This window comes from Elephas maximus, chromosome 17, assembly GCF_024166365.1.
Source record: "Elephas maximus indicus isolate mEleMax1 chromosome 17, mEleMax1 primary haplotype, whole genome shotgun sequence".
Taxonomy (NCBI): domain Eukaryota; kingdom Metazoa; phylum Chordata; class Mammalia; order Proboscidea; family Elephantidae; genus Elephas; species Elephas maximus.
The window spans coordinates 87,234,659-87,261,295 of NC_064835.1; the positions used below are offsets into that span (position 1 = coordinate 87,234,659).

Below are 26,637 nucleotides of genomic sequence, written 5' to 3' on the forward strand. Positions count from 1 at the left end.
TTAAAAGACACTTGACACTATCTGACTTTTTATATTGTGCACAAGTTTTCCTTTGAGAAATATAAAAGATAATTTCATGCAAGTTTTTAGCCATAGACAAAATTGTTGGTATTTAAAAAGTTATACCATTTTATAATTACTAACTAAAAAAAAAAAAAATGTGTAAAACACTAGTGCAGGCAAGGCTGTGGAGAAGCTGATGTTCTCTTCACAGCTAGCAAACCCATGGCACTAGCCACTGGCTTAGAGAGCCCTGGTTAACGCTTGGCTGCTTACCTTTAAAAGGATGGTGGTTCGAAGCCACCCAGCAACTCTGCAGGAGAAGGACCTGGTGATCTGCTCTTGTGAAGACTACAGGCAAGAAAACCCTGTAAGGCGGTTCTACTCTGTCACACGGGGTCTCTATGAGTTGGAATCGACTCGACGGCACACAACAACAACAGCCGTAGGCCTGCTCCAGGAGCGCACGAGCCTTGCCTGCTGGAATTCTTTGCCCTGGCATCTCACGTGGCTCCCTCATCCTCTTCTCTCTCTCACTTCCTCACACCACTGACATATGCAGGGTGCCTCTGTGTACTAGCGCTCTGTCACTATCGTCTCCCACAGTCTGTCATGTTCACCAAGAAGCTTTCCCAGTGGAGCACGGCATTCGAGGCAAGTTTGGTGCTAAAAAAAAATCCTCAAAACTAAAGCACTTGTTGAATGAACTCTTTAAAATGACAGTATACCAAATAATGGAAAGTTATGCCATAATTACAAATTATGACATGAAAACTGCAGATACATGAAAAAGTAAGTTGTAGCTATATACAGGAGTTCCTACATGGTGCAAATAGTTAACTTGGCTGCTAACCAAAAGGTCTGGGTCCCCTCAGAGGAGCCTTGGGAGAAAGGCCTAGTGATCTACTTGCAAAATATCAGCTACTAGAAAGCCTTACAGAGCACAGTTCTACTCTGACATACATGTGGTCGTCATGGGTCAGAGTCTAGTCAAAGATGACTGGAAGCTACATAAATATATACAAATATGGACAAAGCTGAAAGCAAAAAAAATTTTTTTTTTTTGGGCAAATGTTGAAATTTATTATGGAGCAGATTCTACATCCTTGTAGGTAGTAAACGACTATTATGTAATTTAGTTTAGATCTTGGCCAAAAGCCATAAGGGATTTGAAACTCTACAGTTTCTTTTTTTTTTTTGGCAGTACACAGCAAAGGATTGGTTCATACTTGAGACACTTGTATTTATTTTATTGTACTTTAGATGAAAGTTAACAGAACAAACTAGCTTCTCATTAAACACTATACATACTGTTTTATGACACTGGTTAACACCCTCACAACATGTCAAGACTCTCCCGTCTCATCTTGGGTTCCCTATTACCAGCTTTCCTGTCCCCTCCTACCTTCCAGCCCTTGCCCCTGGGCTGGTGTGCCCCTTTCATCTTGTTTTGTTTTATGAGCCTGTCTAATCTTTGGCTAAAGGTTGAACCTCAGGAGTGACTTCGTTACTAAGCCAAAAGTGTGTCCGGGGGCCATACTCTCAGGGTTTCTCCAGTCTCTGTCAGGCCAGTACGTCTGGTCTTTTTTTGTAAGTTAGAATTTTGTTCTACATTTTTCTCCAGCTTCTGCTCAGGACCTTCTATTGTGATCCCTATCAAAGCAGTCAGTGGTGGTAGCTGGGCGCCATCTACTTGCACTGGGCTCAGTCTGGTGGAGGCTGTGGTAGTTGTGGTCCATTAGTCCTTTGGACTAATCTTTCCCTTGTGTGTTTGGTCTTCTTCATTATCCCTTGCCCCCAAAGGGGTGAGACCAGTGGAGTATCTTAGATGGCCGCTCATAAACTTTTAAGACCCCAGACGTTACTCACCAAAGCGGAACGTAGAACATTTTCTTTATAAGCTATGTTATGCCAATTGAGCTAGATGTTCCCCGAGACCATGAAAGGAAATTTTTAAAAATTAAAATAATTATATAAAAGATTTGCATATAGAGAGAGATAAAGCAACATAACAAAATATTAACAATTGGTGAATTTAGCTGGATGTGTGTTCATTGCATTATTCTTGCAATTTTTCTCAGTTTGAATTTTTTTCAAGATAAAGAGTTTGTATCATTTTCTTTCATGTTTCTGTTATATTGAGCTTATAAGTAAAATTGTTCTACGACAAGGAGTAGAAATGATAGGCCAAGCCAGGCAGTGAACTGCAGTGCCTGGCCCACTGCTCAGGACTTCCTCCTGTCTTGGAAAAAAAAAAAAAACCCAGTAGAACCAATAAAAAACATGCCCTTAGCTAAGAGATGTGGAGGGGTTTCCATCCTCGCCCTAAAGGGACCTCAGCACCCTGACAAATCATACTCAGGATTCTGGAGCCTTTATCACTGTGGCTCCAAAAGATGTCCTAAACCAAAAACCAACCCCACTGCTGTCGAGTCGATTTCAACTCATAGTGACCCTACAGGACAGAGCAGAACTGCCCCACAGGGTTTCCAAGGAGTGGCTAGTGGATTTGAACTGCCAACCTTTTGGCTATCAGCTGAGCTCTTAACCACTGCGCCACCAGGAAACTGTTGACCTGTGGCAGTTGTAACCAAAGAATCACCAGCTATTTCTAACTTCCTGAAGACTGAACGAAAGCAGAAAAAAAAAGAGGAACGGGAGGAGCAGGCCTGAGCACACATCTGGCCCCTCAAGCAAGCTGTCTTGTGAAATCCTCATGACGGAACCCCGTGACATAGGTGAGAAATCAAGGCCGTGAAGCCGAAGTCACCAGGTGGCGAGAGGCAGAGGCTGGGTTTGCAGCAAGCCCATCTGATGCTGTGCTCTGTCCACCACATCGTGGAGCTTTCTAGAAAGGAAGGGGCACATTCCGTGGGTAGGATGGCCTCACCTGGCTGCGTCTTCTTCCAGCAGGAGCTTCACGAACTGCCGGGGCACGTGCAGGGAGAGCACACTCTCCGCCATCTGCTCCAGGATCCGCAGGTGGTTGCCATCGGTGGTCGGGAACCGGTACATGCGGCAGATGGCACCACCAAACACTGAGGTGGGAGGAGACAGGGGCTGTGTGTGGGCTAGCGGCAGGTCTGCCTCGTGGTCCCCCTTCCCTGGCCCTCGACCGATGGTGACATCTTCTAGTCTTCTTACACATTTAAACAAACACTTAAACCAAAAATCCACCAAGTGACCGAACCTGAAAATTTCTCTCCCTGAAATGTGAAATCTTGCCTCAGAGCATGTAACTAACTCTGAAGTGCCAGAGGCTGAGGATGGGGCAGGGAGATGGTTCTCAGGAGCCCTGGTGGCGCAATGGTTAAGCACTCAGTTGCTAACCAAAAGGTTGGCCTTTTGAACCCATCCAGGGGCTCCACAGGAAAAAGACCTGGCGATCTGCTCCCAGAAAGATTACAGCCTAGAAAACCCTATGGGGCAGTTCTACTCTGTTACATGGGGTCTCTGTGAGTCGAAAATCGACTTGACAACACCCAACAACAACAGGCCCAATGTGGAAACAGCAAAGAGGGAAATGAAGGAAGAACCACCTTTCTCTGAGCATTCCCAATGCTTTACAGAGCTGGCCAAGAGAACGGTGGGCCGATGACCAGCAGAGAGGAATCCATGCCACGGCTGTGACTCACAGCCGGTAGGAGGAAAGGGTGACCAGGGCCCCAAGTGGACAAGAGTACCAATGGGAGAAGTCACTTACCTGATTTTAGTAAAGTGTCTTTTCGCAATGAAGCATATTTGGATCGGATTCCTAATGACTCAGTCAAGCTCTCATCAACGGGCAGAACCATCTAATAGCACGTACAGAAAAACACAAGAATTCTGTGAGACTCGGATGACTCCGGAGCACTGGACAGAAATGGTGACCTAAATACATCACAAAAAACTCTTAAAATTAACATCCACCACTACACTCTACTAATAAACTGGCCAAGTTACAAGACAAATTAGCTCACCTCCCAGTAGATACTGAGAGTATTCCACACAAACACAATTCTCTAAAAATGCACCTCTTCTGCCTAAATCGCTTCAATGTGCTGCTGTGTAAAACGGAAGGAGGGGAGAGACGGTGCACAGGAACACCCATCGGTCTGGGCTTCTCTGGGCAAATGAGGCATCCTGGCATTTTATGACGACGACTAGTTACCACTGTCAGGGTTCTTGGACTTCTAGCTTGAGAGCCTGAGGGTGCATGTGTGAGACAGTGTGTGTGAGAGAGGAAGTGTGACAGGGTGTGGGGGAGTGTGCTGGAGAGAGAGAGGAAGGGGAGTGCACATGGGAGGAAGTGTGAGAGAAGTGTGAGGGTGTGGGAGCTTGTGCTGGAGAGAGTGAGAGAGGAGAGGGAGTGTGTGTGAGAGGAAGTGTGAGAGGGTGTGAGCGAGGAGGGGGAGTGTGTGTGAGAGGAAGTGTGAGAAGGTGTGAGCAAGGAGGGGGATTGTGTGTGTGAGAGGAAGTGTGAGAGGGTGTGAGCAAGGAGGGGGAGTGTGTGTGAGAGGAAGTGTGAGAGGCTGTGGGAGTGTGTGCTGGACAGAGTGTGAGAGAGGAGGGGGAGTGTGTGTGCCAGGAAGTGTGAGAGGGTATAGGAGAGGAGGCGGAGTATGTGTGAGAGGAAGTGTGAGAGGGTGTGAGAGGACGGGGAGTGTTCATGAGAGAAGTGTGAGAGGGTGTGTGAGAGTGTGCTGGGGAGTGAGAGAGAGGAGGTGGAGTGTACGTGAAAGGAAGTGTGAGAGATGGTGGGAGAGAGGAAGGGGAGTATGTGTGAGAGAGGAAGTGTGAGAAGGTACTGGAGAGCATGCTGGAGAGAGTGGGAGAGGTGGGAGGGGAGTGGGCATGAGAAGGTACGGGTGTGTGGACGTGGGATGTGTGTGAAGCCCTGACTGTCAGGAGAGGAGATTATGAACACAGAATAATGAGAGTCTCAAGGAATCGTCTACTCAAGATCCCACACCCCACAGGGTACTTCTATCCCTCCGACTGCAGTGCCCCCATTTGGCTCTCACCCACTTGCTCTTGCTCTCTCTCTAGGGGTGGCCAGTTGTGGAGCCCAGAGCAGAGGCAGGCTCCAGGGCATAGCCCTCCCCTGTGGGAGCACCATTCTTTTTTTTTTTTTTAATAATTTTTATTGTGCTTTAAGTGTAAGTTTACAAATCAAGTCAGTCTCTCACACAAAAATCCATACACACCTTGCTACACACTCCCAATTACTCTCCCCCTAATGAGATAGCCCACTCTCTCCCTCCACTCTCTCATGTCTATTTCACCAGCTTCTAACCCCCTCCACCCTCTCATCTCCCCTCCAGGCAGGAGATGCCAACATAGTCTCAAGTGTCCACCTGATCCATGAAGCTCACTCCCCACCTGCATCCCTCTCCAACCCATTGTCCAGTCCAATCCAGGTCTGAAGAGTTAGCTTCAGGAATGGTTCCTGTCTGGGCCAACAGAAAGTCTGGGGGCCATGACCACTGGGGTCCTTCTAGTCTCAGACCATTAAGTCTGGTCTTATGAGAATTTGGGGTCTGCATCCCACTGCTCTCCTGCTCCCTCAGGGATACTCTGTTGTGTTCCCTGTCAGGGCAGTCATCCGTTGTAGCTGGGCACCATCTAGTTCTTCTGGTCTCAGGATGATGTAGTCTCTGGTTCATGTGGCCCTTTCTGTCTCTTGGGCTCGTAATCACCTCGGTCCTTGTTCTTCATTCTCCTTTGATCCAGATGGGTTGAGACCAATTGATGCATCTTAGATGGCTGCTTGCTAGCATTTAAGACCCCAGATGCCACTCTTCAAAGTGGGATGCAGAATGTTTTCTTAATAGATTTTATTACGCCAATTGACTTAGATGGCCCCTGAAACCATGGTCCCCAGACCCCTGCCCCTGCTACGCTGGCCTTCAAAGCATTCAGTTTATTCAGGAAACGTCTTTGGTTTTGGTTTAGTCCAATTGTGCTGACCTCCCCTGTATTGTGTGCTGTCTTTCCCTTCACCTAAAGTAGTTCTTATCTACTATCTAAGTAGTGAATACCTCTGTCCCATCCTGCCTCCCTCCCTCCCCGCTCTCATAACCACGAAAGAATGTTTTCTTCTCAGTTTAAACTATTTCTCAAGTTCTTAGAATAGTGGTCTTATACAATATTTGTCCTTTTGCAACTAATTTCACTCAGCATAATGCCTTCCAGGTTCCTCCATGTTATGAAATGTTTCACAGATTCTTCACTGCTCTTTATCAATGCACAGTATTCCATTGTGTGAATATACCATAATTTATTTATCCATTCATCCACTGATGAGCACCTTGGTTACTTCCATCTTTTTGCTATTGTAAACAGTGCTGCAATAAACATGGGTGTGCATATATCTGTTCGTGTAAAGGCTCTTATTTCTCTAGGATATGTTCCAAGGAGTAGGATTGCTGGATCGTATGGTAGTTCTATTTCTAGCTTTTTAAGGAAGCGCCAAATCGATTTCCATAGTGGTTGTACCATTTTACATTCCCACCAGCAGTGTGTAAGCGTTCCAATCTCTCCACAGCCTCTCCAACATTTATTATTTTGTGTTTTTTGGATTAATGCCAGCCTCGTTGGAGCGAGATGAAATCTCATTGTAGTTTTGATCTGTATTTCTCTAACAGGGAGCACCATTCTTTATACTTTGAGATGGGTCTGGGGAGAACCAGAGGTCCCTACTGGGCGCCAACTCAGCAGCCCACCAAGGCCATAGGCTAAGTCATCCAGATGGTCTTCTTGCTCTTTCTAATGTAGAGGAGAAAGGCAGCATACTCACCCTCCCATTGACAGTGTCCAGAGCCCGGGTCACAGGGGGCCGCTGGTCTGACTTCTCATCCATCTGCCAGCCTATCACGGTGATGTTACCCACTCGGTCACTCTCCGCAGACCTGCAACGAACAACAGGTTTTGATGAGTGGCTTCGTAACTGGGCTTCGCTTTCTGCTTAAATGAAAAGCTCAGCCGTCCTGGGTCATCAAGGGGTCTTGGGAGCGCCCACCCAGTCATCTGGCCCATCAACATTCACAGATGCACAGGCTCCAGAAGGAGGCAGGCCATCAGAGCACAGTGGAGGGGCTGTATCTAGAGTAGAACAAAGCACTGCAGATACGCGTGGATTTGTTTTTTTTTTAAGTCTACCTGGCTGAGGAACGCCTGAGTCTACCTGGCTGAGGAACGCCTGAGTCTACCTGGCTGAGGAACGCCTCAGTCTACCTGGCTGAGGAACGCCTCAGTCTACCTGGCTAGGGAACACCTGAGTCTACCTGCCTGAGGAACGCCTAAGTCTGCATGGCGAAGCCAGAAGGTGCTTCTCAGAGGGAGATGCTGCTTGTCTTGGCGCTGCCTGTGAGTTCCTGGGCTCACTCATGCCCAGAAGGTGATAGGAAACATCCAGAATCAGTGCTGGACGGAACCTATTCTGGCACTGGACCCCTTTCTGCCCCTTCCCCACTCTTCCCTCAAGCTGATTAACCCCAAAGTTTAGGCCTAGGCTCCTGAGTAAGCCAAGACCACCCGGGGTTTCAAGAAGCACCGGAGTCTTAATATGATACAGTGAATACCACTCAGCCCTGGTCAGCTTGACCCCTAAGAGCCCTCAGGCTGACTGGTAGCTACCTGGGCTCACCTGATCCATCCAGGGAAGCCCCCAGGGACACCCTGGTGCCTCGGGTTTTTAATTTGTGATGTCTGACAAGCAGGTTCTAAATTTTCATGCGGTCACATCTACTGACCATTTCCTTTGTGACTTTCTCTCACTGCTCTCATGGCAGGAAAAGTCCCTTCCTATGCTATGTGGTCTACTGAACAGGAGCTATCTTTAGCTCCTTTTTAAAAACAATGATGCCCATCCCTCACATGTAACTCTAATCCACTGTCTGACTCATCGTAACCCTACAGGACAGAGGAGAACTGCCCCAAACGGTTTCTAAAGAATGGCTGATGGATTCAAACTGCCAACCTTTTGGCTAGCAGCTGAGCTCTTAACCACTGCGCCACACTTAACTCTAATCCAAATGAATTAGTTCTAGGTTGTGATGGACCTGGATATTTTTCTCAAGTAGCTTTCCTTCCACCCCATCCCTCTCATTTTACCTAAGATCCGTCCTTTATCATGAGTCAAGTTCTCCATACACACTAAGGGCGCCTGCAGGTCCCCCGTCCTGCCCTGTTCAGCCAGCCAATGCCTACGACGCTGTCACTACTGTAGCTTCCGAATGTTCCAATATCTAGCGGGGAACTAATCTTCTTTATCAACATTTGCTCTGCTACATTAGGCTATTTTTTCTACATCGTCAGAGTGTTCCAATTTTTACGTTATCGAAAAAAGAACACCAGTCAAGATTTTGATGGGAATCACCCTTATGGTGAATTTGGGAAGGGCTGACATCTGACATCTTTCATCTTCCCGTCCAGGGGCACAATGGGGGTTTTGCTTTCATTCGTTAATTTCTTCCACAGCTATTTACTGAGAACCTAATACATGCCAGGCACTGCGTCAGGTGCCTGAGATGTAGGAACAAAGAAAAAAACAAACCAAACCCATTGCTGTTGAGTCGATTCCAACTCATAGTGGCCCTACAGGGCAGAGTAGTGCTGCCCCACAGGGTTTCCAAGGAGCAGCTGGTGGATCTGAACCGCCGACCTTTTGGTGAGCAGCAGTAGCTTGCTGTAGCAAAGCAGATAATAATCTCTGCTTTCTGGGAGACTACGTCCAACTGGGGAAGAGACAGGTAAGAGGCAAGTGCATTTATTACTGTTCCATCTGTATTGACATCTCTCTTCAGGTATGAGTACGGCTGTGCAGGTTTCCTCCAACTGATGCCACACAATTCTGGTCAGGCCCTCTAACAGGCTGAGTGCTCTGTCGTGTCTCAAGAGACCATCACCACCTCCCCTTAGAACAGCCGCTGGGAGCGGGCAGGGTACGCCGTCTCTCTGTTGGGAAATGGGCCCTTTCCCACCTGTTTCCTGACCTTATAATTTCAGATCCTATCAAAGAAGTGAAACGAAATACCAACCTTAGTGTTAAATGCAGCCTATGATGCTTATCTTGGAGCAGATCTTTGACAACGAAGGACCCAGAGCCGAGTAAATACATCTGGGAAGAGACAGTAGAGAGAGACAGGGTTAGTGCTTTCACTTTGCCTCTGGCCCAATTACCATGCCCCAGGGGAGTCTGGCTGGTTGGCGCCCACAAGAAGTCTGACCCTCATCCCACAAGCCCAATGGAGATGCTCAGGAAGAAATTCCCAAAGACAAATACATTTAGACATTAGCTAAGTTGTGAGCCAGAACTGACATCAATCGTGTGTTCATTTCTCAAATGATTACGTAAGTCAGAGAAAGAGAAGAAAATTCCGTGAACTAATAACATGCTACTTAACTGTTCCCTGAGATCTGTCTTTGACATCATAGACAGATAGTTTGATTTGTGTCATCTGATTGATAAGAGAGTCTTGAAAGAAGGCAATACTGCTGAGAAATATAGGATTGTTGGTTCCCTAGAACAGAAATAAAAAAAAAAAAATGCAGGTATTGCTAGAGAATAATGAGAATACAGCATTGAATATTTTTTTAAAGTCATTTTGCTTTTGAAATACACCAAAATTTTCAGAATGAGAAATTAACATTCTTACCACCCTGGATAAACACAAATGATGAAGGTAGTTTAAATGAATTCATGCAACCAAAAAACAGCAGTCTGACACCTTTAGCTGACACAGATACAACAATTAGGCCCATTTGCACAAGCTGTGCAAAAAGGCTCATTTCTAGGAGGGATTTTCTAAAACTGAAATGAGCTGAATGTCCACATGTGTTCTTAGTCTTACAACAACAACAAAAAAGCTGAGCATATATCTTCTTTTTGGGCCAGTTTCCTAAGTGCTTTGTGCCATATTGCTATTTGCAAATACAGGGATGTCAACAGCTGACTGTATTCTCTCTGCCTAGGCAGACTTCTTCATGAATTCTACTTGTCACCCCTATACATCCCCCTGGACCCACTCAGACCTCATGTCCTCCAAGACCTTGCTCTTCAATGTGTGGTCCCCAAACTGCAGAGCAGCATCACCTGGGAGTTTCCAAGGAATGCAGATTGCTGGGCCCCACCCAGGCCTACTGGACCAGAATTTCATTCTGCACCACCCCAGGAAACCTTCCCTGACCCCTGGAACTGGGGGAGTCCCTATCCTTCTGAGCTCCCACGGAGCTCCCCTCATTGCTCTAACACTTCCCACGCTCTGCGGCTACAGGTACAGCCACATTCGTTTCTGCCTCCCCTTGCACGAAGGTAAACTTGTTGTGGGCAGGGACTGCGCTTGAATACGCTTTGTGTCATCCACAGGGCCCAATACTGCACTCTGTGCGTAGGTAGTATTCAACAATGCTTAGAAAATGGAATAGTTAACTTGAACTTGGAAACAAATTTCCGAGATGCTAAAAGGGTGGTCTATCTTCTAAAACGGGAAAGAAGAAAAAATGAAGCTTATGTGTGTTTGAGACTGCTAACCTAAAGGAAAAAAAAAAAAAACTCACTGCTGTTGAGTCAATTCTGACTCATAGCAACCCCACAGGGACAGGGTAGTACTGCCCCACAGGGATTCCAAGGAGTGGCTGGTAGATTCAAACTGCTGACCTTCTGGTTGGCAGCCAAGTTCTTAATCACTGCGCCATTAGAAAATCAAAAAACTCGTTGCTGTCAATTCTGACTCATAGCGAACCTACAGGGCAGAGTAGAGCTGCCCTGTAGGGTTTCCAAGAAGCGCCTGGTAGATTCAAACTGCTAAGCTTTTGGTTAGCAGCCGTAGCTCTTAACCACTACGCCACCATTGCACCACTAGGGCAGGGGATAGCTCACATAGATGCTTACATCAAAAAAAAAAAAAAGTCCCTGCAGAATCTCACACCAGCAGCTCCCACACTTAGCTTTATAACTTATGCAATACCTTCAATTATCTAAAAGGATTCTGTAAAATTCCCTTGGTGAATATATATAATTTGATGTAAAAAATTAACATATGACACTTAGCTCAAAAGGCTATAAAAATAAAAACCAATTAAAAAAATAAGGCAATGTTCTTGTAAGAGGGTTGGTTAATGGTTAGCCCCCTCCCCAAGCTTTGATTAATGAGCACAATTCTCCAAAAGTAGCAACCAATTAGAAATGACAAGGAAGAGTAAGGTCTTATGTCCCAAAAGGCAATGAACTGTACAAGATCAACGTTCAAAAACAACCAGCTAATAGTTAATAATTGTAAAGAATATCACCAATATAAACGCCATCCAGACAATAGTTAATCAATCATTGTAAAGGAGATCACCAATATAAATGCTCCCAGAGGAGTAATCAATGTACTGAAAACCCAGGAAGAGCTGCTATTCACATAAATACAATTGCAGCTACAGGTGCTCAGGTAACTGAACAGCCCTGCCACCGGGGAGGGGCTAGAAATGCCACACTGCATCCCAGGTCCCCTCCTAAGACAGGGGCCCAGCAGCACCCACCTCAATGATCTCCGTCTGTGCGTGCTTTGTCCAGAATGCCTGAGGAGGCGTGGTTACGCTCACAGCTACAAAACTATTTGGTTTTCGATCTAGCGATGGAGTATGCAGCTCGCTGCAAGCTAGAGAATCAAGATGGGGAAAAAGTCCTTTAAAACCAGGCTCCAGTTACATCTATCCCAAGGCAACCCTAAGGAAGCACACACAGTAAATGCGTGAGACAATCACACTGACAGCTGTCACAGGGGGAGATTTTTTAAAATTCTCAACAACCTCTTTTACTCTTCCAACCACTTCTCCTGCCCCCCGTGATAGCAACGCCCTGACTACAGCAGCTGGCTGAGCTGAAGGGGCTTTCTATATTCATGGAATGGGGCACACAGCCGATAACCCCGTATGGGGTCTGAACCCTAACGTTTGACTTCAGTGGCTAACTGAGCCACTAACCAAGTGAGCTAAGCAGCCAGAGTCTATGAAAGCTAAGACACAGATCCCCACGGCTGCATCCTGTGACTGCCGGCCAACGCTAACCTTATGCCACCCCCCAGGTCTGTGTGCAGGTGTATGCTGGAGGCAAATTAAAATTCTATGGCAAAATAAACAAAGCTTTTTTTTTTTTTTTTAAAAGGAGTGATTACTCATTTGTTCTCCTTATAAAACTCATATTAAATGCAAAATTACTAAAAATGATACTTTTCAGAACTAAAAGTACCTACCAGAACTGTTTCGATTAGACAATTCATTGTATTAGGCATTTTAAAATAGATTACAAGACTGAGAAAATTCTGTCATAGAAGTGACCCACAGGAAAAAAAAAATGACCATATGTCTTAGTTATCTAGTGCTGCTGTAACAGAAATACCATAAGCGGGTGGCTTTAACAAAGAGAAGTTTATTCTCTCACAGTCCAGTAGGCTAGAAGTCTGAATTCAGGGTGTCAGCTCCTGGGGAAGGCTTTCTCCCTCTGTCGGCTCTGGAGGAAGGTCCTTGTCGTCAGTCTTCCCTCGGTCTGGGAGCATCTCAGCGCAGGAACCTCAGGTCCAAAGAACGCGCTCTGCTCCCAGCACTGCTTTCTTGGTGGTATGAGGTCCCCCTGTCTCTCTGCTTGCTTCTTTGTTTCATATCTCAAAAGAGATCGGCTTAAGACACTATCTAATCTTGTAGATCTCATCAATATAACTGCCACTAATCCACCTCATTATATCATAGTGATAGGATTTATAACACAGGAAAATCATATCAGATGACAAAATGGTGGACAGTCATACAATACTGGGAATCATGACCTAGCCAAGTTGACAGATATTTTGGGGGACACAATTCAATCCACGACACCATATTTCATTGAATCAAAGATGCTATCTCTTGTCAGATGCATCATGAAAGAAAAAAGCTCACTGTCATTAAACTATGACATGCCATTGATAGTAAGACCCTTCCTGATTTCAGGATATAGTAAATCAAAGTTCAAACAACAGTAAAAACCATTAGCTTTGTTGGGTTGGGGGGGGTCCATTTAGAAATATAACTGTTTGGTTCCCACTCTTAAATGATGAATAAAACCAAAACCAAACCCACTGCTGTCAAGTTGATTCCGACTCATCGTGACCCTATAGGACAGAGGAGAACTGCACTATAGAGTTTCCAAGGAGCGTCTGGCAGATTCAAACTGCTGGTTAGCAGCCATAGCACTTAACCGCTACACCACCAGGGTTTCCAAATTATGAATAGAGGAGATCAAACTTTACTAACTCTGATTTAAAACTACTTCCTCAGCCCCAACAGGTGTGACAAGCACAGAGGAAACCAGGAAGGGAAGGAGGGATAATATAGAAGGACGATACTAATAATGAGGAAAGAAAGAGAGAATGGGGAAAATAGGACAATGGGGAGATTAAAAGGAAATAAGTAAAAAAGGGGGGGAGAGGAGACACAGATCCAGTAGGGTACGAGCAAACAGTGCCTTGACACGTTCTGAGCGTAGTTAGCTGGGATGACTTGATCGGAATCTTCATTTGGAGTAAGTTATCATTGACTACCATGTTCTCTGAAAGTAGCTGTGATGATCTAAACACAGAGCCCAAATCACTCTTTTTGCTTTCAATTCCACTTAGTTTGACATTAATATGGCCACACTAGATAGCTCTTTTGTTAGCATTTTTGTGTGTTTGCTTACTATATTTTACATAGTCACTATTCATTTAGATATACCCAGGTGCTCACTCTCCACATTGCTCCCCCCCGCCTTTTTTTTCATCCCTTCCTATATCTGGGAACTTCCATCTGGGGTTATCTGACCACCACTGAAGAGCACCCCTTAGCACTGTTTGTACTGTAGGTCTGCCGTTGACATATTCTTTCAGTTTTTATGGTCTGAAAATACCTTTATTCCCTCCTAATTCTTGGAGGACATTTTCACTAGGTACAAAATTTTATTTTCTATAAGCACATTAAATATACTGTCTTTGGGCTCCCTCCCAGCCCCACACTTTTTTAAAAATTTGTTATAAAGTCAGTAGTCAGTCTAACTGTTGCTCCTTTGAAGGGAACGAGGTAATTGTGCGTGCTTTTTGGCAGCTTCTTAGGTTTTCCCATTGAGTTTGGATTCAGCGGTTTTACTACGACGTGTCTAGGCATATATTCTTTTTTATTCATTCTGTGACTTGTATTTCATCAGTTTGTGAGAAATATTCAGCTATTCAAATATAGCTTCTGCCCCTTCTTTCTTTATACTCCTTCTGGGACATTAAATAAATATATATTAGAATGTCTTACTATGTTCTCTGTTTTTTACCTTCTCTTCTGATACTGGTTTCTATTATTCTATCTCTCTGGCTCCATTTTGGAAATTTTCTCATTGGCCGATATTTAAAGTCACAAATTTTCTCTTCAATTTGTCTAATCTACTTTTTAACCCATCCACTGATTTTTTCAACCAGTTCATCATTTTATATTTCAACTCTAGAATATACATGGAGCCCTGGTGGCACAGTGGTTAAGAGCTCGGCTACTAACCAAAAGGCTGGCAGTTCAAATCCACTAGCCGCTCGCTGGCAACCCTGTGGCGCAGTTCTCCTTTGTCCTATAGGGTTGCTATGAGTTGGAACTGACGTGACAGCAACTGGTTTGGTTTTTGCTTTGTTTTTTATTTAGAATATACATTTGGTTCCTTTCATGATTTCCACTTCTCAGAAAAAATGCTAAATATTGTCTTTAGTCTCCTGTAACACAGGGTATACGGTTATTTTAAAGTCTGTATCTATTAATCTGGGTCTGCTTCTCTTGTCTGTTTCTGTTCATATTTTTTGTCTCTTCATGTTCTGAGAACTTGATCTTAGGCTGAATGTTCTATTTGCAAATTGGTCTGTAGAAGTAATGAGGCCGGGGATGATGTCCTTCTCCAGAGAAGGTTTATGATTGCTTCACCTGTTGCCAAGGAGCACTAGCACTCTAGGGTCACCTTCATTTATTTTCAGGAGCTGAGCTAACTGTAGTGTCTATGAAGAACTGCTTCTGGTTCCCCATTACTCCAGGTACATAACCCTTCGGGATTCTAAATCAAAGGGAGAGAGTTTCACCAAGCATCCTTCTCCTTGCGACCCTATGAACTAAGCCCTGTCACCTCAGGGGCCATCTGAAGCACTGCTCAGCCTCTGGGCCTCTTGGCTTTGCTCTCTGTAATCACCACATACCCTCAAGGGAAAGAGGGCCCTCCATCCTCTTTCAGTTCTCTAGAGACTTGGACCAGGTATTTCTTACATTTTGTCTTTTTTTCTGGCTGATTATTTGATTTTTTCACCTAGAAGCATGTAAGATTTTGTACTTATCCTTGGCAACACCTGGCACATGGTGAACAGTGTGTGTCTTGAGTCCTTCTTTCTCTCAGATAAGGTTCTCTTCTGTTACTTCTTGCCTGCTGCTGCTCCTTTATCTTTCCCTTTCTTTTATCCCGGGCCCCCATCAATCCATACTAGGACTCCAGGATTTGTCATTGCCTCACTTCTTTTTCTTGGTATTTTTTAACTTTGTACTTTGAGGTCACTTCTTCATTTCCCATCACAGATTGAGAATAGTTTTCAGCAGTATTCATCCAATGTTTTTTACATTTTTTGTACTAAGATATAATTCACATACCATAAAATTTCACCCTCTTAAAATGTACAGTTCAGTAGATTTTAGTATATTCACAAGTTGTGTGACCTCCACCACAATCGGTTTTAGATCATTTTCATCATTCCAAAAAGAAACTCGCAATCAATTAGAAGTCACTCCCAGTATCTTCCCAACACTCTACCCTAATCTCTGTCCTGACAGATTTTCCATTTGGACATTTCACACAAGTAGAATCATACAACATGTGCCCTTCTGTATCTCACTGACTCTCCTTCTTCTGAGCTACACAGTGGCTTTAAATGACCTGTGGTCTCTTTCTGCCTGCCTTGTCAGCAGGTGTGGGTTCTTGACACCAGTGCAAGGTCAGGATGTTCGGGTCTCTCAGGCACTCGTGGACGACAGGTGGCAGGTGGCAGGAGGCCAAAGGCTGGGCAGACTGATAGCTCTTTAAGGGCTGATGGATCCACTGCCACCTTCAGAACATGAATTCCTACAAGGGACAGTCTCTCCTGGCCGCCCAGTCTATCAGAACCTCACCCATGTTTAAGTCCTAGCTCAAGTTGCGAAGCTTCTATGAAGCTTTCTCTGACCAGCCCAGTCAGCCTCCCACTGTTTATCACTTACGTCACTCAGCTGGCATGTACTCAACCATTGCCAAGTGGCATGTTCCTCTAGGGATCATTAATCTCTGATATGTATGCCTTGTTTCTTCAACCATATCATATGTAAACCCAGCAGAATAAATGCTGAGTAAATGCTGTTGAGGTAAACTGGTAAAACATATTTCAAACGCAGGTCATTTGACTCAAAATTCTAAGAGTTCATCCTAAAGAAATAGTCAGCGAAACGTATGAAAGATCTATGTGCAAGTATGTTCTTTGTGCTGGTATTTATAATGGCAAATTGGAAAGAACCTAACTGTTCAACCACAGGAGGTTGGCTAAAATATGTATAACACAGCCGTACAGAAGATCCTATGTAGGCACCCAGCATAAGGCAGATCCCATATTTATAAATACAGAAAGATGCCAGTGATATTTTTGCTACATGGGAAAAAATCATGTTAAAACACTATGATAACATTTTTTGGTAAAAAATTCCATCACTTCTACAACCAAAAATCACAAAAAGTTTACATATAGCACTCTATGGGAAAAAAATATCTGGAAGAATATATACCAAAGTATCAACTGTGATTACATCTCTCCGATAGGGTCTTCTTACTGCTAAGATAGTCTGTGTTAAACATTTTACAAAGCGCATATATTTAGTTTTTTTTAATGATTTTTATTTTAAAATTTAAGGTATCTGCCATTCATCACCCTGCTCCTCGCCTTTTTAAGCTGTTCCTTCCCAGTGTTTCCTCCACGTGTCTGACCAACGTGACCATCACTGCTCTCGATTGACCAGACTCAGGCACGTCCTGATTTCTATTACAGAGGGTGAGGATTCTCAGCGTAACGACACCAACTCTCATCCTCTCCCGTGCTCAGTATCAAGTTAGCTCAACTTTTTGTTAGACCCATATTCTGCGTTATTGGAGCTCATGAAATATTATTCATTATGAGCCAAGTTGTGTGCTATAATTCCCACATTTAGTTTTTCATTAGTTTGTTTTCTTTGAATCTCCACTTATATTCTTTCTGTGTTCTCCAACAGCACCATAACATGCCTCTCAATACATACTCTCTCAATCAAACCAATCCAATCGTGTTGGCCCCAACCCCTCCCCTCTGCCCTCCACGGTGACACCTTTCCTGGAGTCCTTCAACTTCTGCTCTGACTTCAATGGCTGACACACACTGGCCATCCTGATGCACCCTTCATTTCCCGGGTCCTCCGTCTTCCTTTTTCTCCATTTATTCTCTTTTGGGTACAGCGCATCTTCCACTAACTTCCAGAGAAAGGATGCAGGGAAAGTAACTTTATTTGCGACTCTGTGTAGCTGAAGTCTTTCTCTCTACCTTCACGTTTGATTGACAGTCTATAAACCAGCCCCTGCTGGGGTGCGAGGTGTGGTGGGGATACAAACCTTCAACTTCTCCTCATACAAACTTTCCGAGAAGCCCCATTTGGTCTCCTGACCTTCCCAGGGCCTGTGGAACAAACCACCTGCTTTGGCTTCCACCACCCTCAGACAGGTAGGTGTGACCACCCTCCTCTCTCCAAATTACTATTCTTCCATCTGCTTTCCCTCCACCCAGGCCAGGTTGTGGGGGCTCCAAAAATATCTCACTGTTAGGAGTTTTCTTATTCTTCCCGATGGTCCTGATAAGGGGGTGGAAATGGGCTCATTCTGCTATCTTGGAAGACCTTGGGTGAGTTTTATAATTTATAAAAACCAATAAAATTCTTCTAAGTTGGGAGTGAGAAAGTATGTGGGAATCCCAGCAGAGTTAAAGGCTGCTTCTTCCCAAGTCCCCCATTCCCAGTAACGGTACGGTACCCAGCACCCACTACAGGCCAGGGCTGAGGGAACCCTCTGAATTCACTGAAGAGCATTTCATTTGAAATGGGAATGTTTTCAGAGTTTAATATTTTTTATTTGATGATAATGTGCTTATACTTTTGTGGGTTTCGCAATTTGTCAAAGTTCTTTTGTTTTTTTTTTCTAATCTCCATGATCTCTGCCTCTCAAACAATCAGGAAAGCCCACAGAACACAAGAGGAAACTGGTCCAGCGAGGTCAAGCAACAGGCTCAAGGCCATGGAGTTAGTTTGTGGCATAGGCAGGACTACAACCAGGTCATCTGACTCCCTATGAGTGCTTCTTCATATCACGCCAGCTTCTGGACACAGCTGCCAGGCCACTGACCAATGCTGACCAGCACCAAGGGGCTGGCCACAGGGGACAGGGGCACGGAATAGTGTCAGGCTCTGGAGCAGGAGGTCTCAGGCCAGCTCCACTCAGCTCCCTGACCTCTTTGGTAAGACATAGTACTGCCATGCTGCCCCATCCCTGATCCAAAACATTCTAATACATCTTTAAGTACATCCTCTCCTCTGATCCTCCCCGAGGCAGCAAGCAGGCAGGTGTCATCAGCTCCTCTAACGGGAGCAGGGAGCGTTACAGGCAGAGGGTGACAAAGCGGAACCACGGCTCAGTTTTCTTACTCCTCGGTGTGTCTCCTCAGAGGGCTGGGAGGATGGGAGGGTGGGGGCTGTTCCTGCTGGTAGCTCTGGGTGAGCTCACCTCACCGTCCCACCCCTGCCAGCCTGGGGGGAACACAGCCCCAGACAGGAGGGCGGTCCCCACCCCGAGGAGACACGAGCCCTGTTGGCCTCTGAGGTTCCTTCACGCTGACGGGAAGGTCACACCTGCGTCTTGGCTTCGTCTTCTCGGGAAACGCTTCAGCAGTGGTGGCAGCAGCAGCAGGTCCTGAGACCAACCCGTGGCAGTGGCAGTGTTTTATTTTAAACACTGTATTTTTTTAATAAAAAATTTTAAAAGACACCTACCTAAGCTGAATTCTAAAATGGGCTCATCTGGATCTTGTATATTTCCTGGACAGAAACAAACAACAGAAAAAAAATCATCCTTAATAAACTTTTCCTTAATTCTAGAATTAATGCAAGAAACCCAACACTCTGCCCCTCACCCCTCCAAAAAACACAGATGCTTTCTTTATTTTCTGAACACATGGCTTTTGTGATTCTGAAGCATCTTAGACGCCAAGACCAAACACCCCTCCTCCTCAGTCAGGACTACACAGACCCCCTACAGAGGGCTTTTACCATGGCCTGGGCGCTGGTTAGACACACCGTGGACATTCTCATGTTATCTCCTGGCGAACTAGCATGGCGGTGTCTGTCCCAACTAGAAAACTGATGGCAGCCAGCTTCTAGCAGAGGAAATCCTCAGGAAGAGGACTGATTGCCCTGCTCCCCATCCTCGGGTCCGACCAGAAAGATGCCATACCAGGGCACCCTCCAGCCTAGGACAGTCACAGGGGGCTCGTCCAGGAGGCAGGCCTGGCCCTCCACCGCTGCCACTGTGTAAGGCCTGCACACGGAGAGCGCATACCTGCCAGAGACAGGCCCAGCATGTCAGCCGCTACGTCAATGGTGGACGCCCGCTGCATCGCACGGGCCCTGGAGCCATGGCGGGGGCTGTGCTCTCTTGCTGTCATGATGTCATTGGTAGCGATGGGGTTCTTGTTCCTGGGCTAGACCACGCCCGACTCCTGGGGAAGCGCAGTCACCAAGCCCTAGTTCCCTACGGTGGCAGTAGCCCTGAGAAACAGGAGTAAACACTGGTGAGAAACCATGGGAATGGCGACCACGAGACGCTGCTCTCATGGAAGGAGACCACAAGCAGTGAAGCCGGGGTCTTCCAGCAGGTGATGAGCCAGGTATACAGACTCTGCTGGTCTTGGCCCCATCTATCACCTCTCCTCCTCCAAGCCACAGTACACTCACGGGATCCCATAAAGAGATGGTGCTCTTTTAAAAGAAAACATGCAGATTTGAAATGATGGTTTAAGTATAACATAAAATACGGCTTTTGAGATTTTCTTGTTTGCTTTGTTATACCCTTCTCTCGCCAGAAGTTTCACAGACCCTTCAAAATTTTAAATCTGTTCACCGCAACCTCTGTTAGAAGAGACAAGAGCTACAAGAAGAAGGAGCCCTGGTGGCACAGTGGTTAAAGCGCCTGGCTGCTAACTAAAAAGTCAGCGGTTCAAACACCAGCCATTCCGCAGAAGAAAGATGTAGCAATCTGCTTCCACAAAGACTGACAGCCTTGAACACCCTACGGGGCAGTTCTACTCTGTCCTACAGGGTTGCTGTGAGTCAGAACCAACTCGACGGCAATGGGTTTGGTTTTGGTTTGGCTGGGCCACCATGGCGGAGCATCAGACAAAGGCACACCCCTCCTCCCATGTGATCTTTTTCTTCCAGGAGCAAAAGAAGCATCCCATGTGCCTCAGTCTCAGCTGTTTCTCCTGCGAAGCCCATAAGTGATAATAATCTTGCCTAACTAAAGTGGAAAGTGCTGAATTATGGACAGGGAGGGCTCTGGGCAAAACGTCACCGCAATCTGAAGCAGACATGCGCTGCTACAACACAGGACTAACACTCTGCTCGTCACAGGAGGTCAGGAAACAAGAAAGGGGTTTCACATTTTTCCAACCCTATGCGCTGAACTCCTGCTGCCCCTAGAAGGAACCAACTTTCAGAAGTTAAGAATTTGGCTGAGTGATAAGCTCGGTTTAAAAGGCCCCTCTCAATGGCCTCATACATCCAGAGATACCCATCTCCCCAAAGCATCAGCACCCCCGCGGCTGGAGGCCATTTGCTCCTGTTCTTAAGTTAACATACCGGGTACTGTACAGAGCCACTTACCAGATATGTTTGTTCTTGGACCAGGAGAGTCACGTGGCATTTCTTCATAGAAGCACGCCCAAATCCATCATCTAAAAATAGACAAACAAACTTAACAAGCTTGTCAAACATGAAGTTCCTGAGAACTCTCATGTTATCGTCTCAATGTGGGGAAGCCAAGGGCTACTCGGTGTTCACTGAAGCTCCTCTCAAAGCCCCAAAGAATGAGAAACAGAAGTGCACCTTCCTGTTCCCTCCTGCCCTCCAGGAGGGATCTGCTGAGGGAGTATGGGCCAGTCCTAAAAAGGCAAGAGGGCGGCTGGGGTCAGGTTTAGTGAAAAGGAGGAGCTAAGAACTCAAGTCCTAGTTTTTCCGCTCACAAACCACAGGCCCCAGAGAAGCTGCTGCTCCTCTAGGGCTCTGCTTTTTGGGTTCTAAGATGGAGCCAGTTGTACCCCTCACAGGGCCACAGTGAGGATGAAAGGTGCAAGAACAGGGGCTCTGGACTCTCCCCTGGGCTGCATACTCCATAGTTGCTGCCTGACCCCGTGGTGCCTTCATGGAGAACAGAACGCCCCCCAGGCCAGCTCTGTCAGAGCAGTCCTCAGAGCTCATGACCCATCTGAAATGGCATTGTCTGGGATGCGCTGCACAGCAGGGCCAGTGCACTCAGCCCTTAGGCAGACTCAGTTTCCCTGGCAGCCTCTGTTCCTACCCCTTCCACTGGGAGCACCCGAGAACCTTCAGCCTGGGCACCTCCGCAGAGAAGTACTGGCCTGGCTCGGGAGCCACAGAGAAGTCACCCAAGTGACAACCTGCTGGCTTGCTGACATCAAAAGGCATACACACAGAAAGAATATGCAACGCAAATGGGAAACAGGTTGGAAAGTACCTGCAATATGAATACCTGTATGTTACAATAATGTTTGTAACTAAAAAAAAACAAAACTAAACTAAAAATCCAAGGGACAAAAGGTATGAATTTATAAAAAAGGAACACCCTTGGAGAAGTGATGACAACTCTTTAGTAACAATTATCAAAGCGACACCAAATGCGCCTATATTCATCTGAATTAGTCCCCGAAAGAGCCTTGTTTGTTCTTTTATTGAGAACGCTCGGTGCTGGGAGGCTCAGGGGAGACTGGTACACGACTCTCTCGATATGACTAAAGTGGTACGAGCATTCAGAAAGTAATGTGGCATTATTTATAAAAATTTATACACAATAAAAACCAATTTTTTCACCAATAATGCAAACATGGAGAAGACCACTGAACGAAGATGTTTATTTTAACATTTCTTACAACAACAAAGTCTGGAAGCAATCTAAACACCCAGATGCCGGTAGGTAAGTACATTCTGGAAACTCCGTAAGACACTATTAATATGCTAACACTATAATAAAGGGAATAAACACATGACAGGGTCTCCAACCTCATTAGTCATCAGAGAAATGCAAATTAAAACCATGAAATACCACTGCACACTCACTGAAATAGCTAAAATGGAAAAGACAGACAATATCAAATGCCTGCAAAGAAGTGGAATAGCTGGCACTCGGGTTCACTGTTGGTGAGGTGTAAAATGGTACAACCATTCTGGAAAACCGCTTGGTGGTATCTACTCAAGTTGAACATACACCTACCCCGTGACTCAGAATGAACAGAAATGCATACTTAAGTTCACCAAAAGACATGTAAAGAACAGTCAGGGCAGCAACATTCATAAAAGTCAAAAACTAGTGACAGTCCAAATGCCCATCAACAGTGGAATGGATGAAACAACAGGGAAGATGCTTAGAAAGGATCGCAGGCGAAGAGCCAACAAGAGCACATAACAGGTGCTTTCATTTACATGACACTCAAGCACAGGCCAGGTAAAGCAACGCTGTTACAAGCCAGGCGAGCGTTACCTTTGGTGGGTGGGTACTGACTGGGGAGGCCGTGAAGGGGCTCCCGGGGTTCAGGTAACGTTCTGTTTTTTGGTGTGGGTGCTGGTTTCACTAGTGTATTTACTGTGGAAATCCATCAAGCGGTACCAAATGACTTTTATACCTCAGTAAAAGGTTCACTGAATTCTTTTGGTAACTATAAAAAAAGACTATACAGCCACACAAAAAAATGCTTACAATCGCTGTGCATCATGTGCATCTTTATGAAATACTCCACCTGTGCTCTGCTTCCAGCCATTTACAAAGATCTGACACGCAGGGAGTGAGCCAGGGGGAGACTCCATGGAGACAATGGCCATGTGTGGGGACGCAATGGCGGCGGGGGGGGGGCTGTTTCCTTTGTTCACTGTCATCCTCTGGCAGCGCTAAAAGTTGGTGGGAGGCAGAGGGAGGCACCCTGGGCTCTGAGTTGAGCTCAAAGAGCTCTTCTCTCTTGAACCTTTCTCCAGAATTCTGTCACCCTGCCTTGCTCCCTCCTCAACTTGTTAATGAAGTTGCCAGTCACCTCCCCACTACCTGGGACAGTGGAGACGCACCATTCCACAGACCACATCTGTACCTCGACATTCTTCCAGCCCAAGGGAGTCCCTCCTCTTACTCCCTTCACTTTCCCCCAGGCAGGGCCCCCACCCACTCCACCTGCCCAGCCCCTTCCCTTGCAGAAGGCCATTAGCATTTCGCATCTTGAGATTTCTGGGGACAGAAATACTTAAAGCGGAGCATTTGTGGACTACTTTGATACCTGACAAGAGTTCAAAAACCAGAGAAACTTTTAGGTCAAAAAGACCTTAGAAGCCACACTGCAGTCATTTGGGGACATTTAATTAGAATCTGCAATTTAATCCATCAAGAACCAGAACGTAAAGCTAATTTGCACAGCTAAACTTGATTCCCCTTATTAGTCTCATTAATTTAAGGCAAGTCACCAAGGACTCCTGTATTCCCAAGATGCTTGTTCTTCCTCTCGGCCCCATCTGAAGACCAGAGCTCATTAAAGAGAAAAATCAAAGAGAACGGGGGTGTGTGTGAGAGTTCTTCAGGGGACTGGGCTTTTTTCCTGAGGGTGAGGAGAAAGAAAGAAGCAGTAAGTCACAGAACTGTGACTTGGGGGAGCCCTCCAGATGAGAGAAAGCAGGCCAACCAATAGACAGCAAACCCTGAGAAAGCAGGCCATCCAATGGACAGCAGACCCTGAGAAAGCAGGTCATCCAATGGACAGCAGACCCTGACAAAGCAGGTCATCCAATGGACAGCAGACCCTGAGGAAGCAGACCATCCAATGGACAGCAGACTTTGAGGAAGCAGCCCATCCAGTAGACAGCAGACCCTGAGGAAGCAGGCAATCCAATGGACAGCAGTCCCTGAGGAAGCAGACCATCCAATGGACAGCAGACTTTGAGGAAGCAGCCCATCCAGTGGACAGCAGACCCTGAGGAAGCAGGCCATCCAATGGACAGCAGACCCTGAGGAAGCAGCCCATCCAATGGACAGCAGACCCTGAGGAAGCAGGCCATCCAATGGACAGCAGACCCTGAGGAAGCAGGCCATCCAATGGACAGCAGACCCTGAGGAAGCAGCCCATCCAATGGACAGCAGACCCTGAGGAAGCAGGCCATCTAACAGACAGCAAACCCTGAGGAAGCAGCTCATCCAATGGGCAGCAGACCCTGAGGAAGCAGGTCATCCAATGAAGAGCAGACCCTGAGGAAGCAGGCCATCCAATGAAGAGCAGACCCTGAGGAAGCAGGCCATCCAATGAAGAGCAGACCCTGAAGAAGCAGGCCATCCAACGGACAGCAGTCCCTGAGGAAGCAGGCCATCCAATGGACAGCAGTCCCTGAGGAAGCAGGCCATCCAGTGGACAGCAGTCCCTGAGGAAGCAGACCATCCAATGGACAGCAGACCCTGAGAAAGCAGGCCATCCGACAGACAGCAGACCCTGAGGAAGCAGGCCATCCGACAGACAGCAGACCCTGAGGAAGCAGGCCATCCAATGGACAGCAGACCCTGAGAAAGCAGGCCATCCAATGGACAGCAGTCCCTGAGGAAGCAGGCCATCCAATGGACAGCAGCCCCTGAGGAAGCAGGCCATCCAATCAACAACAAACCCCACCCCAAGGTTCCATTCCACTCATGCTCCTCCCACCCGCGTGGGGCAGGGGAGATGGTGGCAGAGGGGAGACAGGCAGGTGGAGGCGGAGGTGCTGTTGGTCACACAGGTTCATTGGGTCAGTGAGGTTTGGCAATGACTGTCAGAAGCTTCTCAGGAAACCAGTCTTGGGGAAGGCTTGCCTGCCCTCCCAGACGGTACCACAGACTCTCGGACCTGAAAGGGGTTCTGGAGGCCCCTTGCTCAGGAACCTCTATGACGTTGCTGACCTGGAATTGAGGGGGAGGATTAGCCACAACAGCTCCACCTTTACCTGTTCTATACAGTCGGCCCTCTGTATCCGCGGGTTCCATGTCCACGGAAGGAAAATATTCGGGGCACACCCTGCTGTAGTCTCCTGCCATTCCATAGGTCCTCAGACCCTCTCCAGCACTCGTCTGAGCATTGCCTCTGACACGTACTATGTAGTTAGGCCTACGATAGCTGCATCTGTAATGAACGTGTACAGGCTCATTTCCTTGTCATTATTCCCTGAATAATACAGCATTGTATAACAACTATTTACACAGCATTTCCATTGTATTAGGTATCGTTTAAGTAATCTAGAGATGATTTAAAGTGTGCAGGAGTAAGTGCGTGGGTTACACGCAGATACTGCACCGTTTTATGTAGGGACATGAGGATCCTTGGAATTTGGTGTCCGCAGGGGTCCTGGAGCCACAACCCCCGTGGATACCAAGGGCCGACTGTACGCTAGAGTTCTTCTAAAGATGATTTAACGATAAGTTGCTCAGATGCAGACGCAGATGCCCCAGACAGGTGGCTTTTTCAACGTCAAATGGTGACCTTGAACTGTCCAAAATCAACCCAAGGCAAGGAATCCAAACACAACCGCGGCTGCTCTCTGCCCTCCCCATCCTAACGTACCCCACCCCGTCGCTGCCACTGTGGGCAGCAAATGAGCCTTCGCTGAGCTCCCAGTCTCCGAATACGGACATGGCAAGAGAGAAAGTCAAATGAAAGGCTTGAGTAAGTCAGAGTATGAGTCAACAGTCACTGAGGAGGAGGCTACTTCAGGAGTCAGAAAAGAGGAAGAATTTTCTCTCAAAAACCCCAAATCCAGGGTAGCTAAAACCATTGGTCGAGAGGCATCACACTCAACACACGGATTATTATTAGTAATCTAAGAGAGACAGGTGGTGCAGACAGTTAAGCGCTCAACTACTAGCCAAAAGGCTGGCAGTCTGAACCCACCCAGAGGCCCCTCAGAAAGACAGGCCTGGCGATCTGCTTCCAAAAGGTCAGAGCCTTGAAAACCCAGTGGAGCACAGATCTACTCTTGACACATATACGACTACCGGAGTCAGAATTAACTCCACAGCAACTGGGTTTTTTGTTTGTTTGTTTGTTTTGCTCTTAAGAGAGAGAAATAATCACGTTCCTGTCTGAAGCCCTTCCTGTAGGCAGGCCTCATTCCACATGGCCTTTCCTTACAAAGGTTCCCCTGACACAGGCTAAGCTGGTCTGTACCTCATGATAACAGACTTCCTAACGTGACCATGGAATCCCTATCTCGGCAGACCATGTCTTATGAGACTCAAACACCTTGCTTCCTTCTTCCATACGGCCCTTG

The 26,637-nt window shown here is 46.4% G+C and overlaps 1 protein-coding gene across 12 annotated transcripts in view; it reads right to left on the bottom strand.

The window, feature by feature from the left end:
* INPP4A (inositol polyphosphate-4-phosphatase type I A) overlaps nt 1-26,637 on the bottom strand; it is a 156,226-nt gene that overhangs the window by 58,246 nt on the left and 71,343 nt on the right. For 10 of the 12 annotated variants that reach the window (XM_049857277.1, XM_049857267.1, XM_049857271.1 and 7 more), the window contains 9 exons: nt 20,965-21,035; nt 19,643-19,851; nt 19,078-19,122; nt 11,509-11,627; nt 9,387-9,503; nt 9,021-9,100; nt 6,779-6,890; nt 3,704-3,794; nt 2,891-3,038 (listed from right to left, as the gene is read on the bottom strand). In XM_049857277.1, the coding sequence (XP_049713234.1) occupies nt 2,891-3,038; nt 3,704-3,794; nt 6,779-6,890; nt 9,021-9,100; nt 9,387-9,503; nt 11,509-11,627; nt 19,078-19,122; nt 19,643-19,748 (818 nt within the window). In that variant the 5' untranslated portion in view covers nt 19,749-19,851; nt 20,965-21,035. Of the gene's footprint in view, nt 1-2,890; nt 3,039-3,703; nt 3,795-6,778; nt 6,891-9,020; nt 9,101-9,386; nt 9,504-11,508; nt 11,628-12,409; nt 19,123-19,642; nt 19,852-20,964; nt 21,036-25,317; nt 25,889-26,637 lie in introns of those variants that run through there. The other 2 variants (XM_049857272.1, XM_049857276.1) reach the window with 2 other exon arrangements.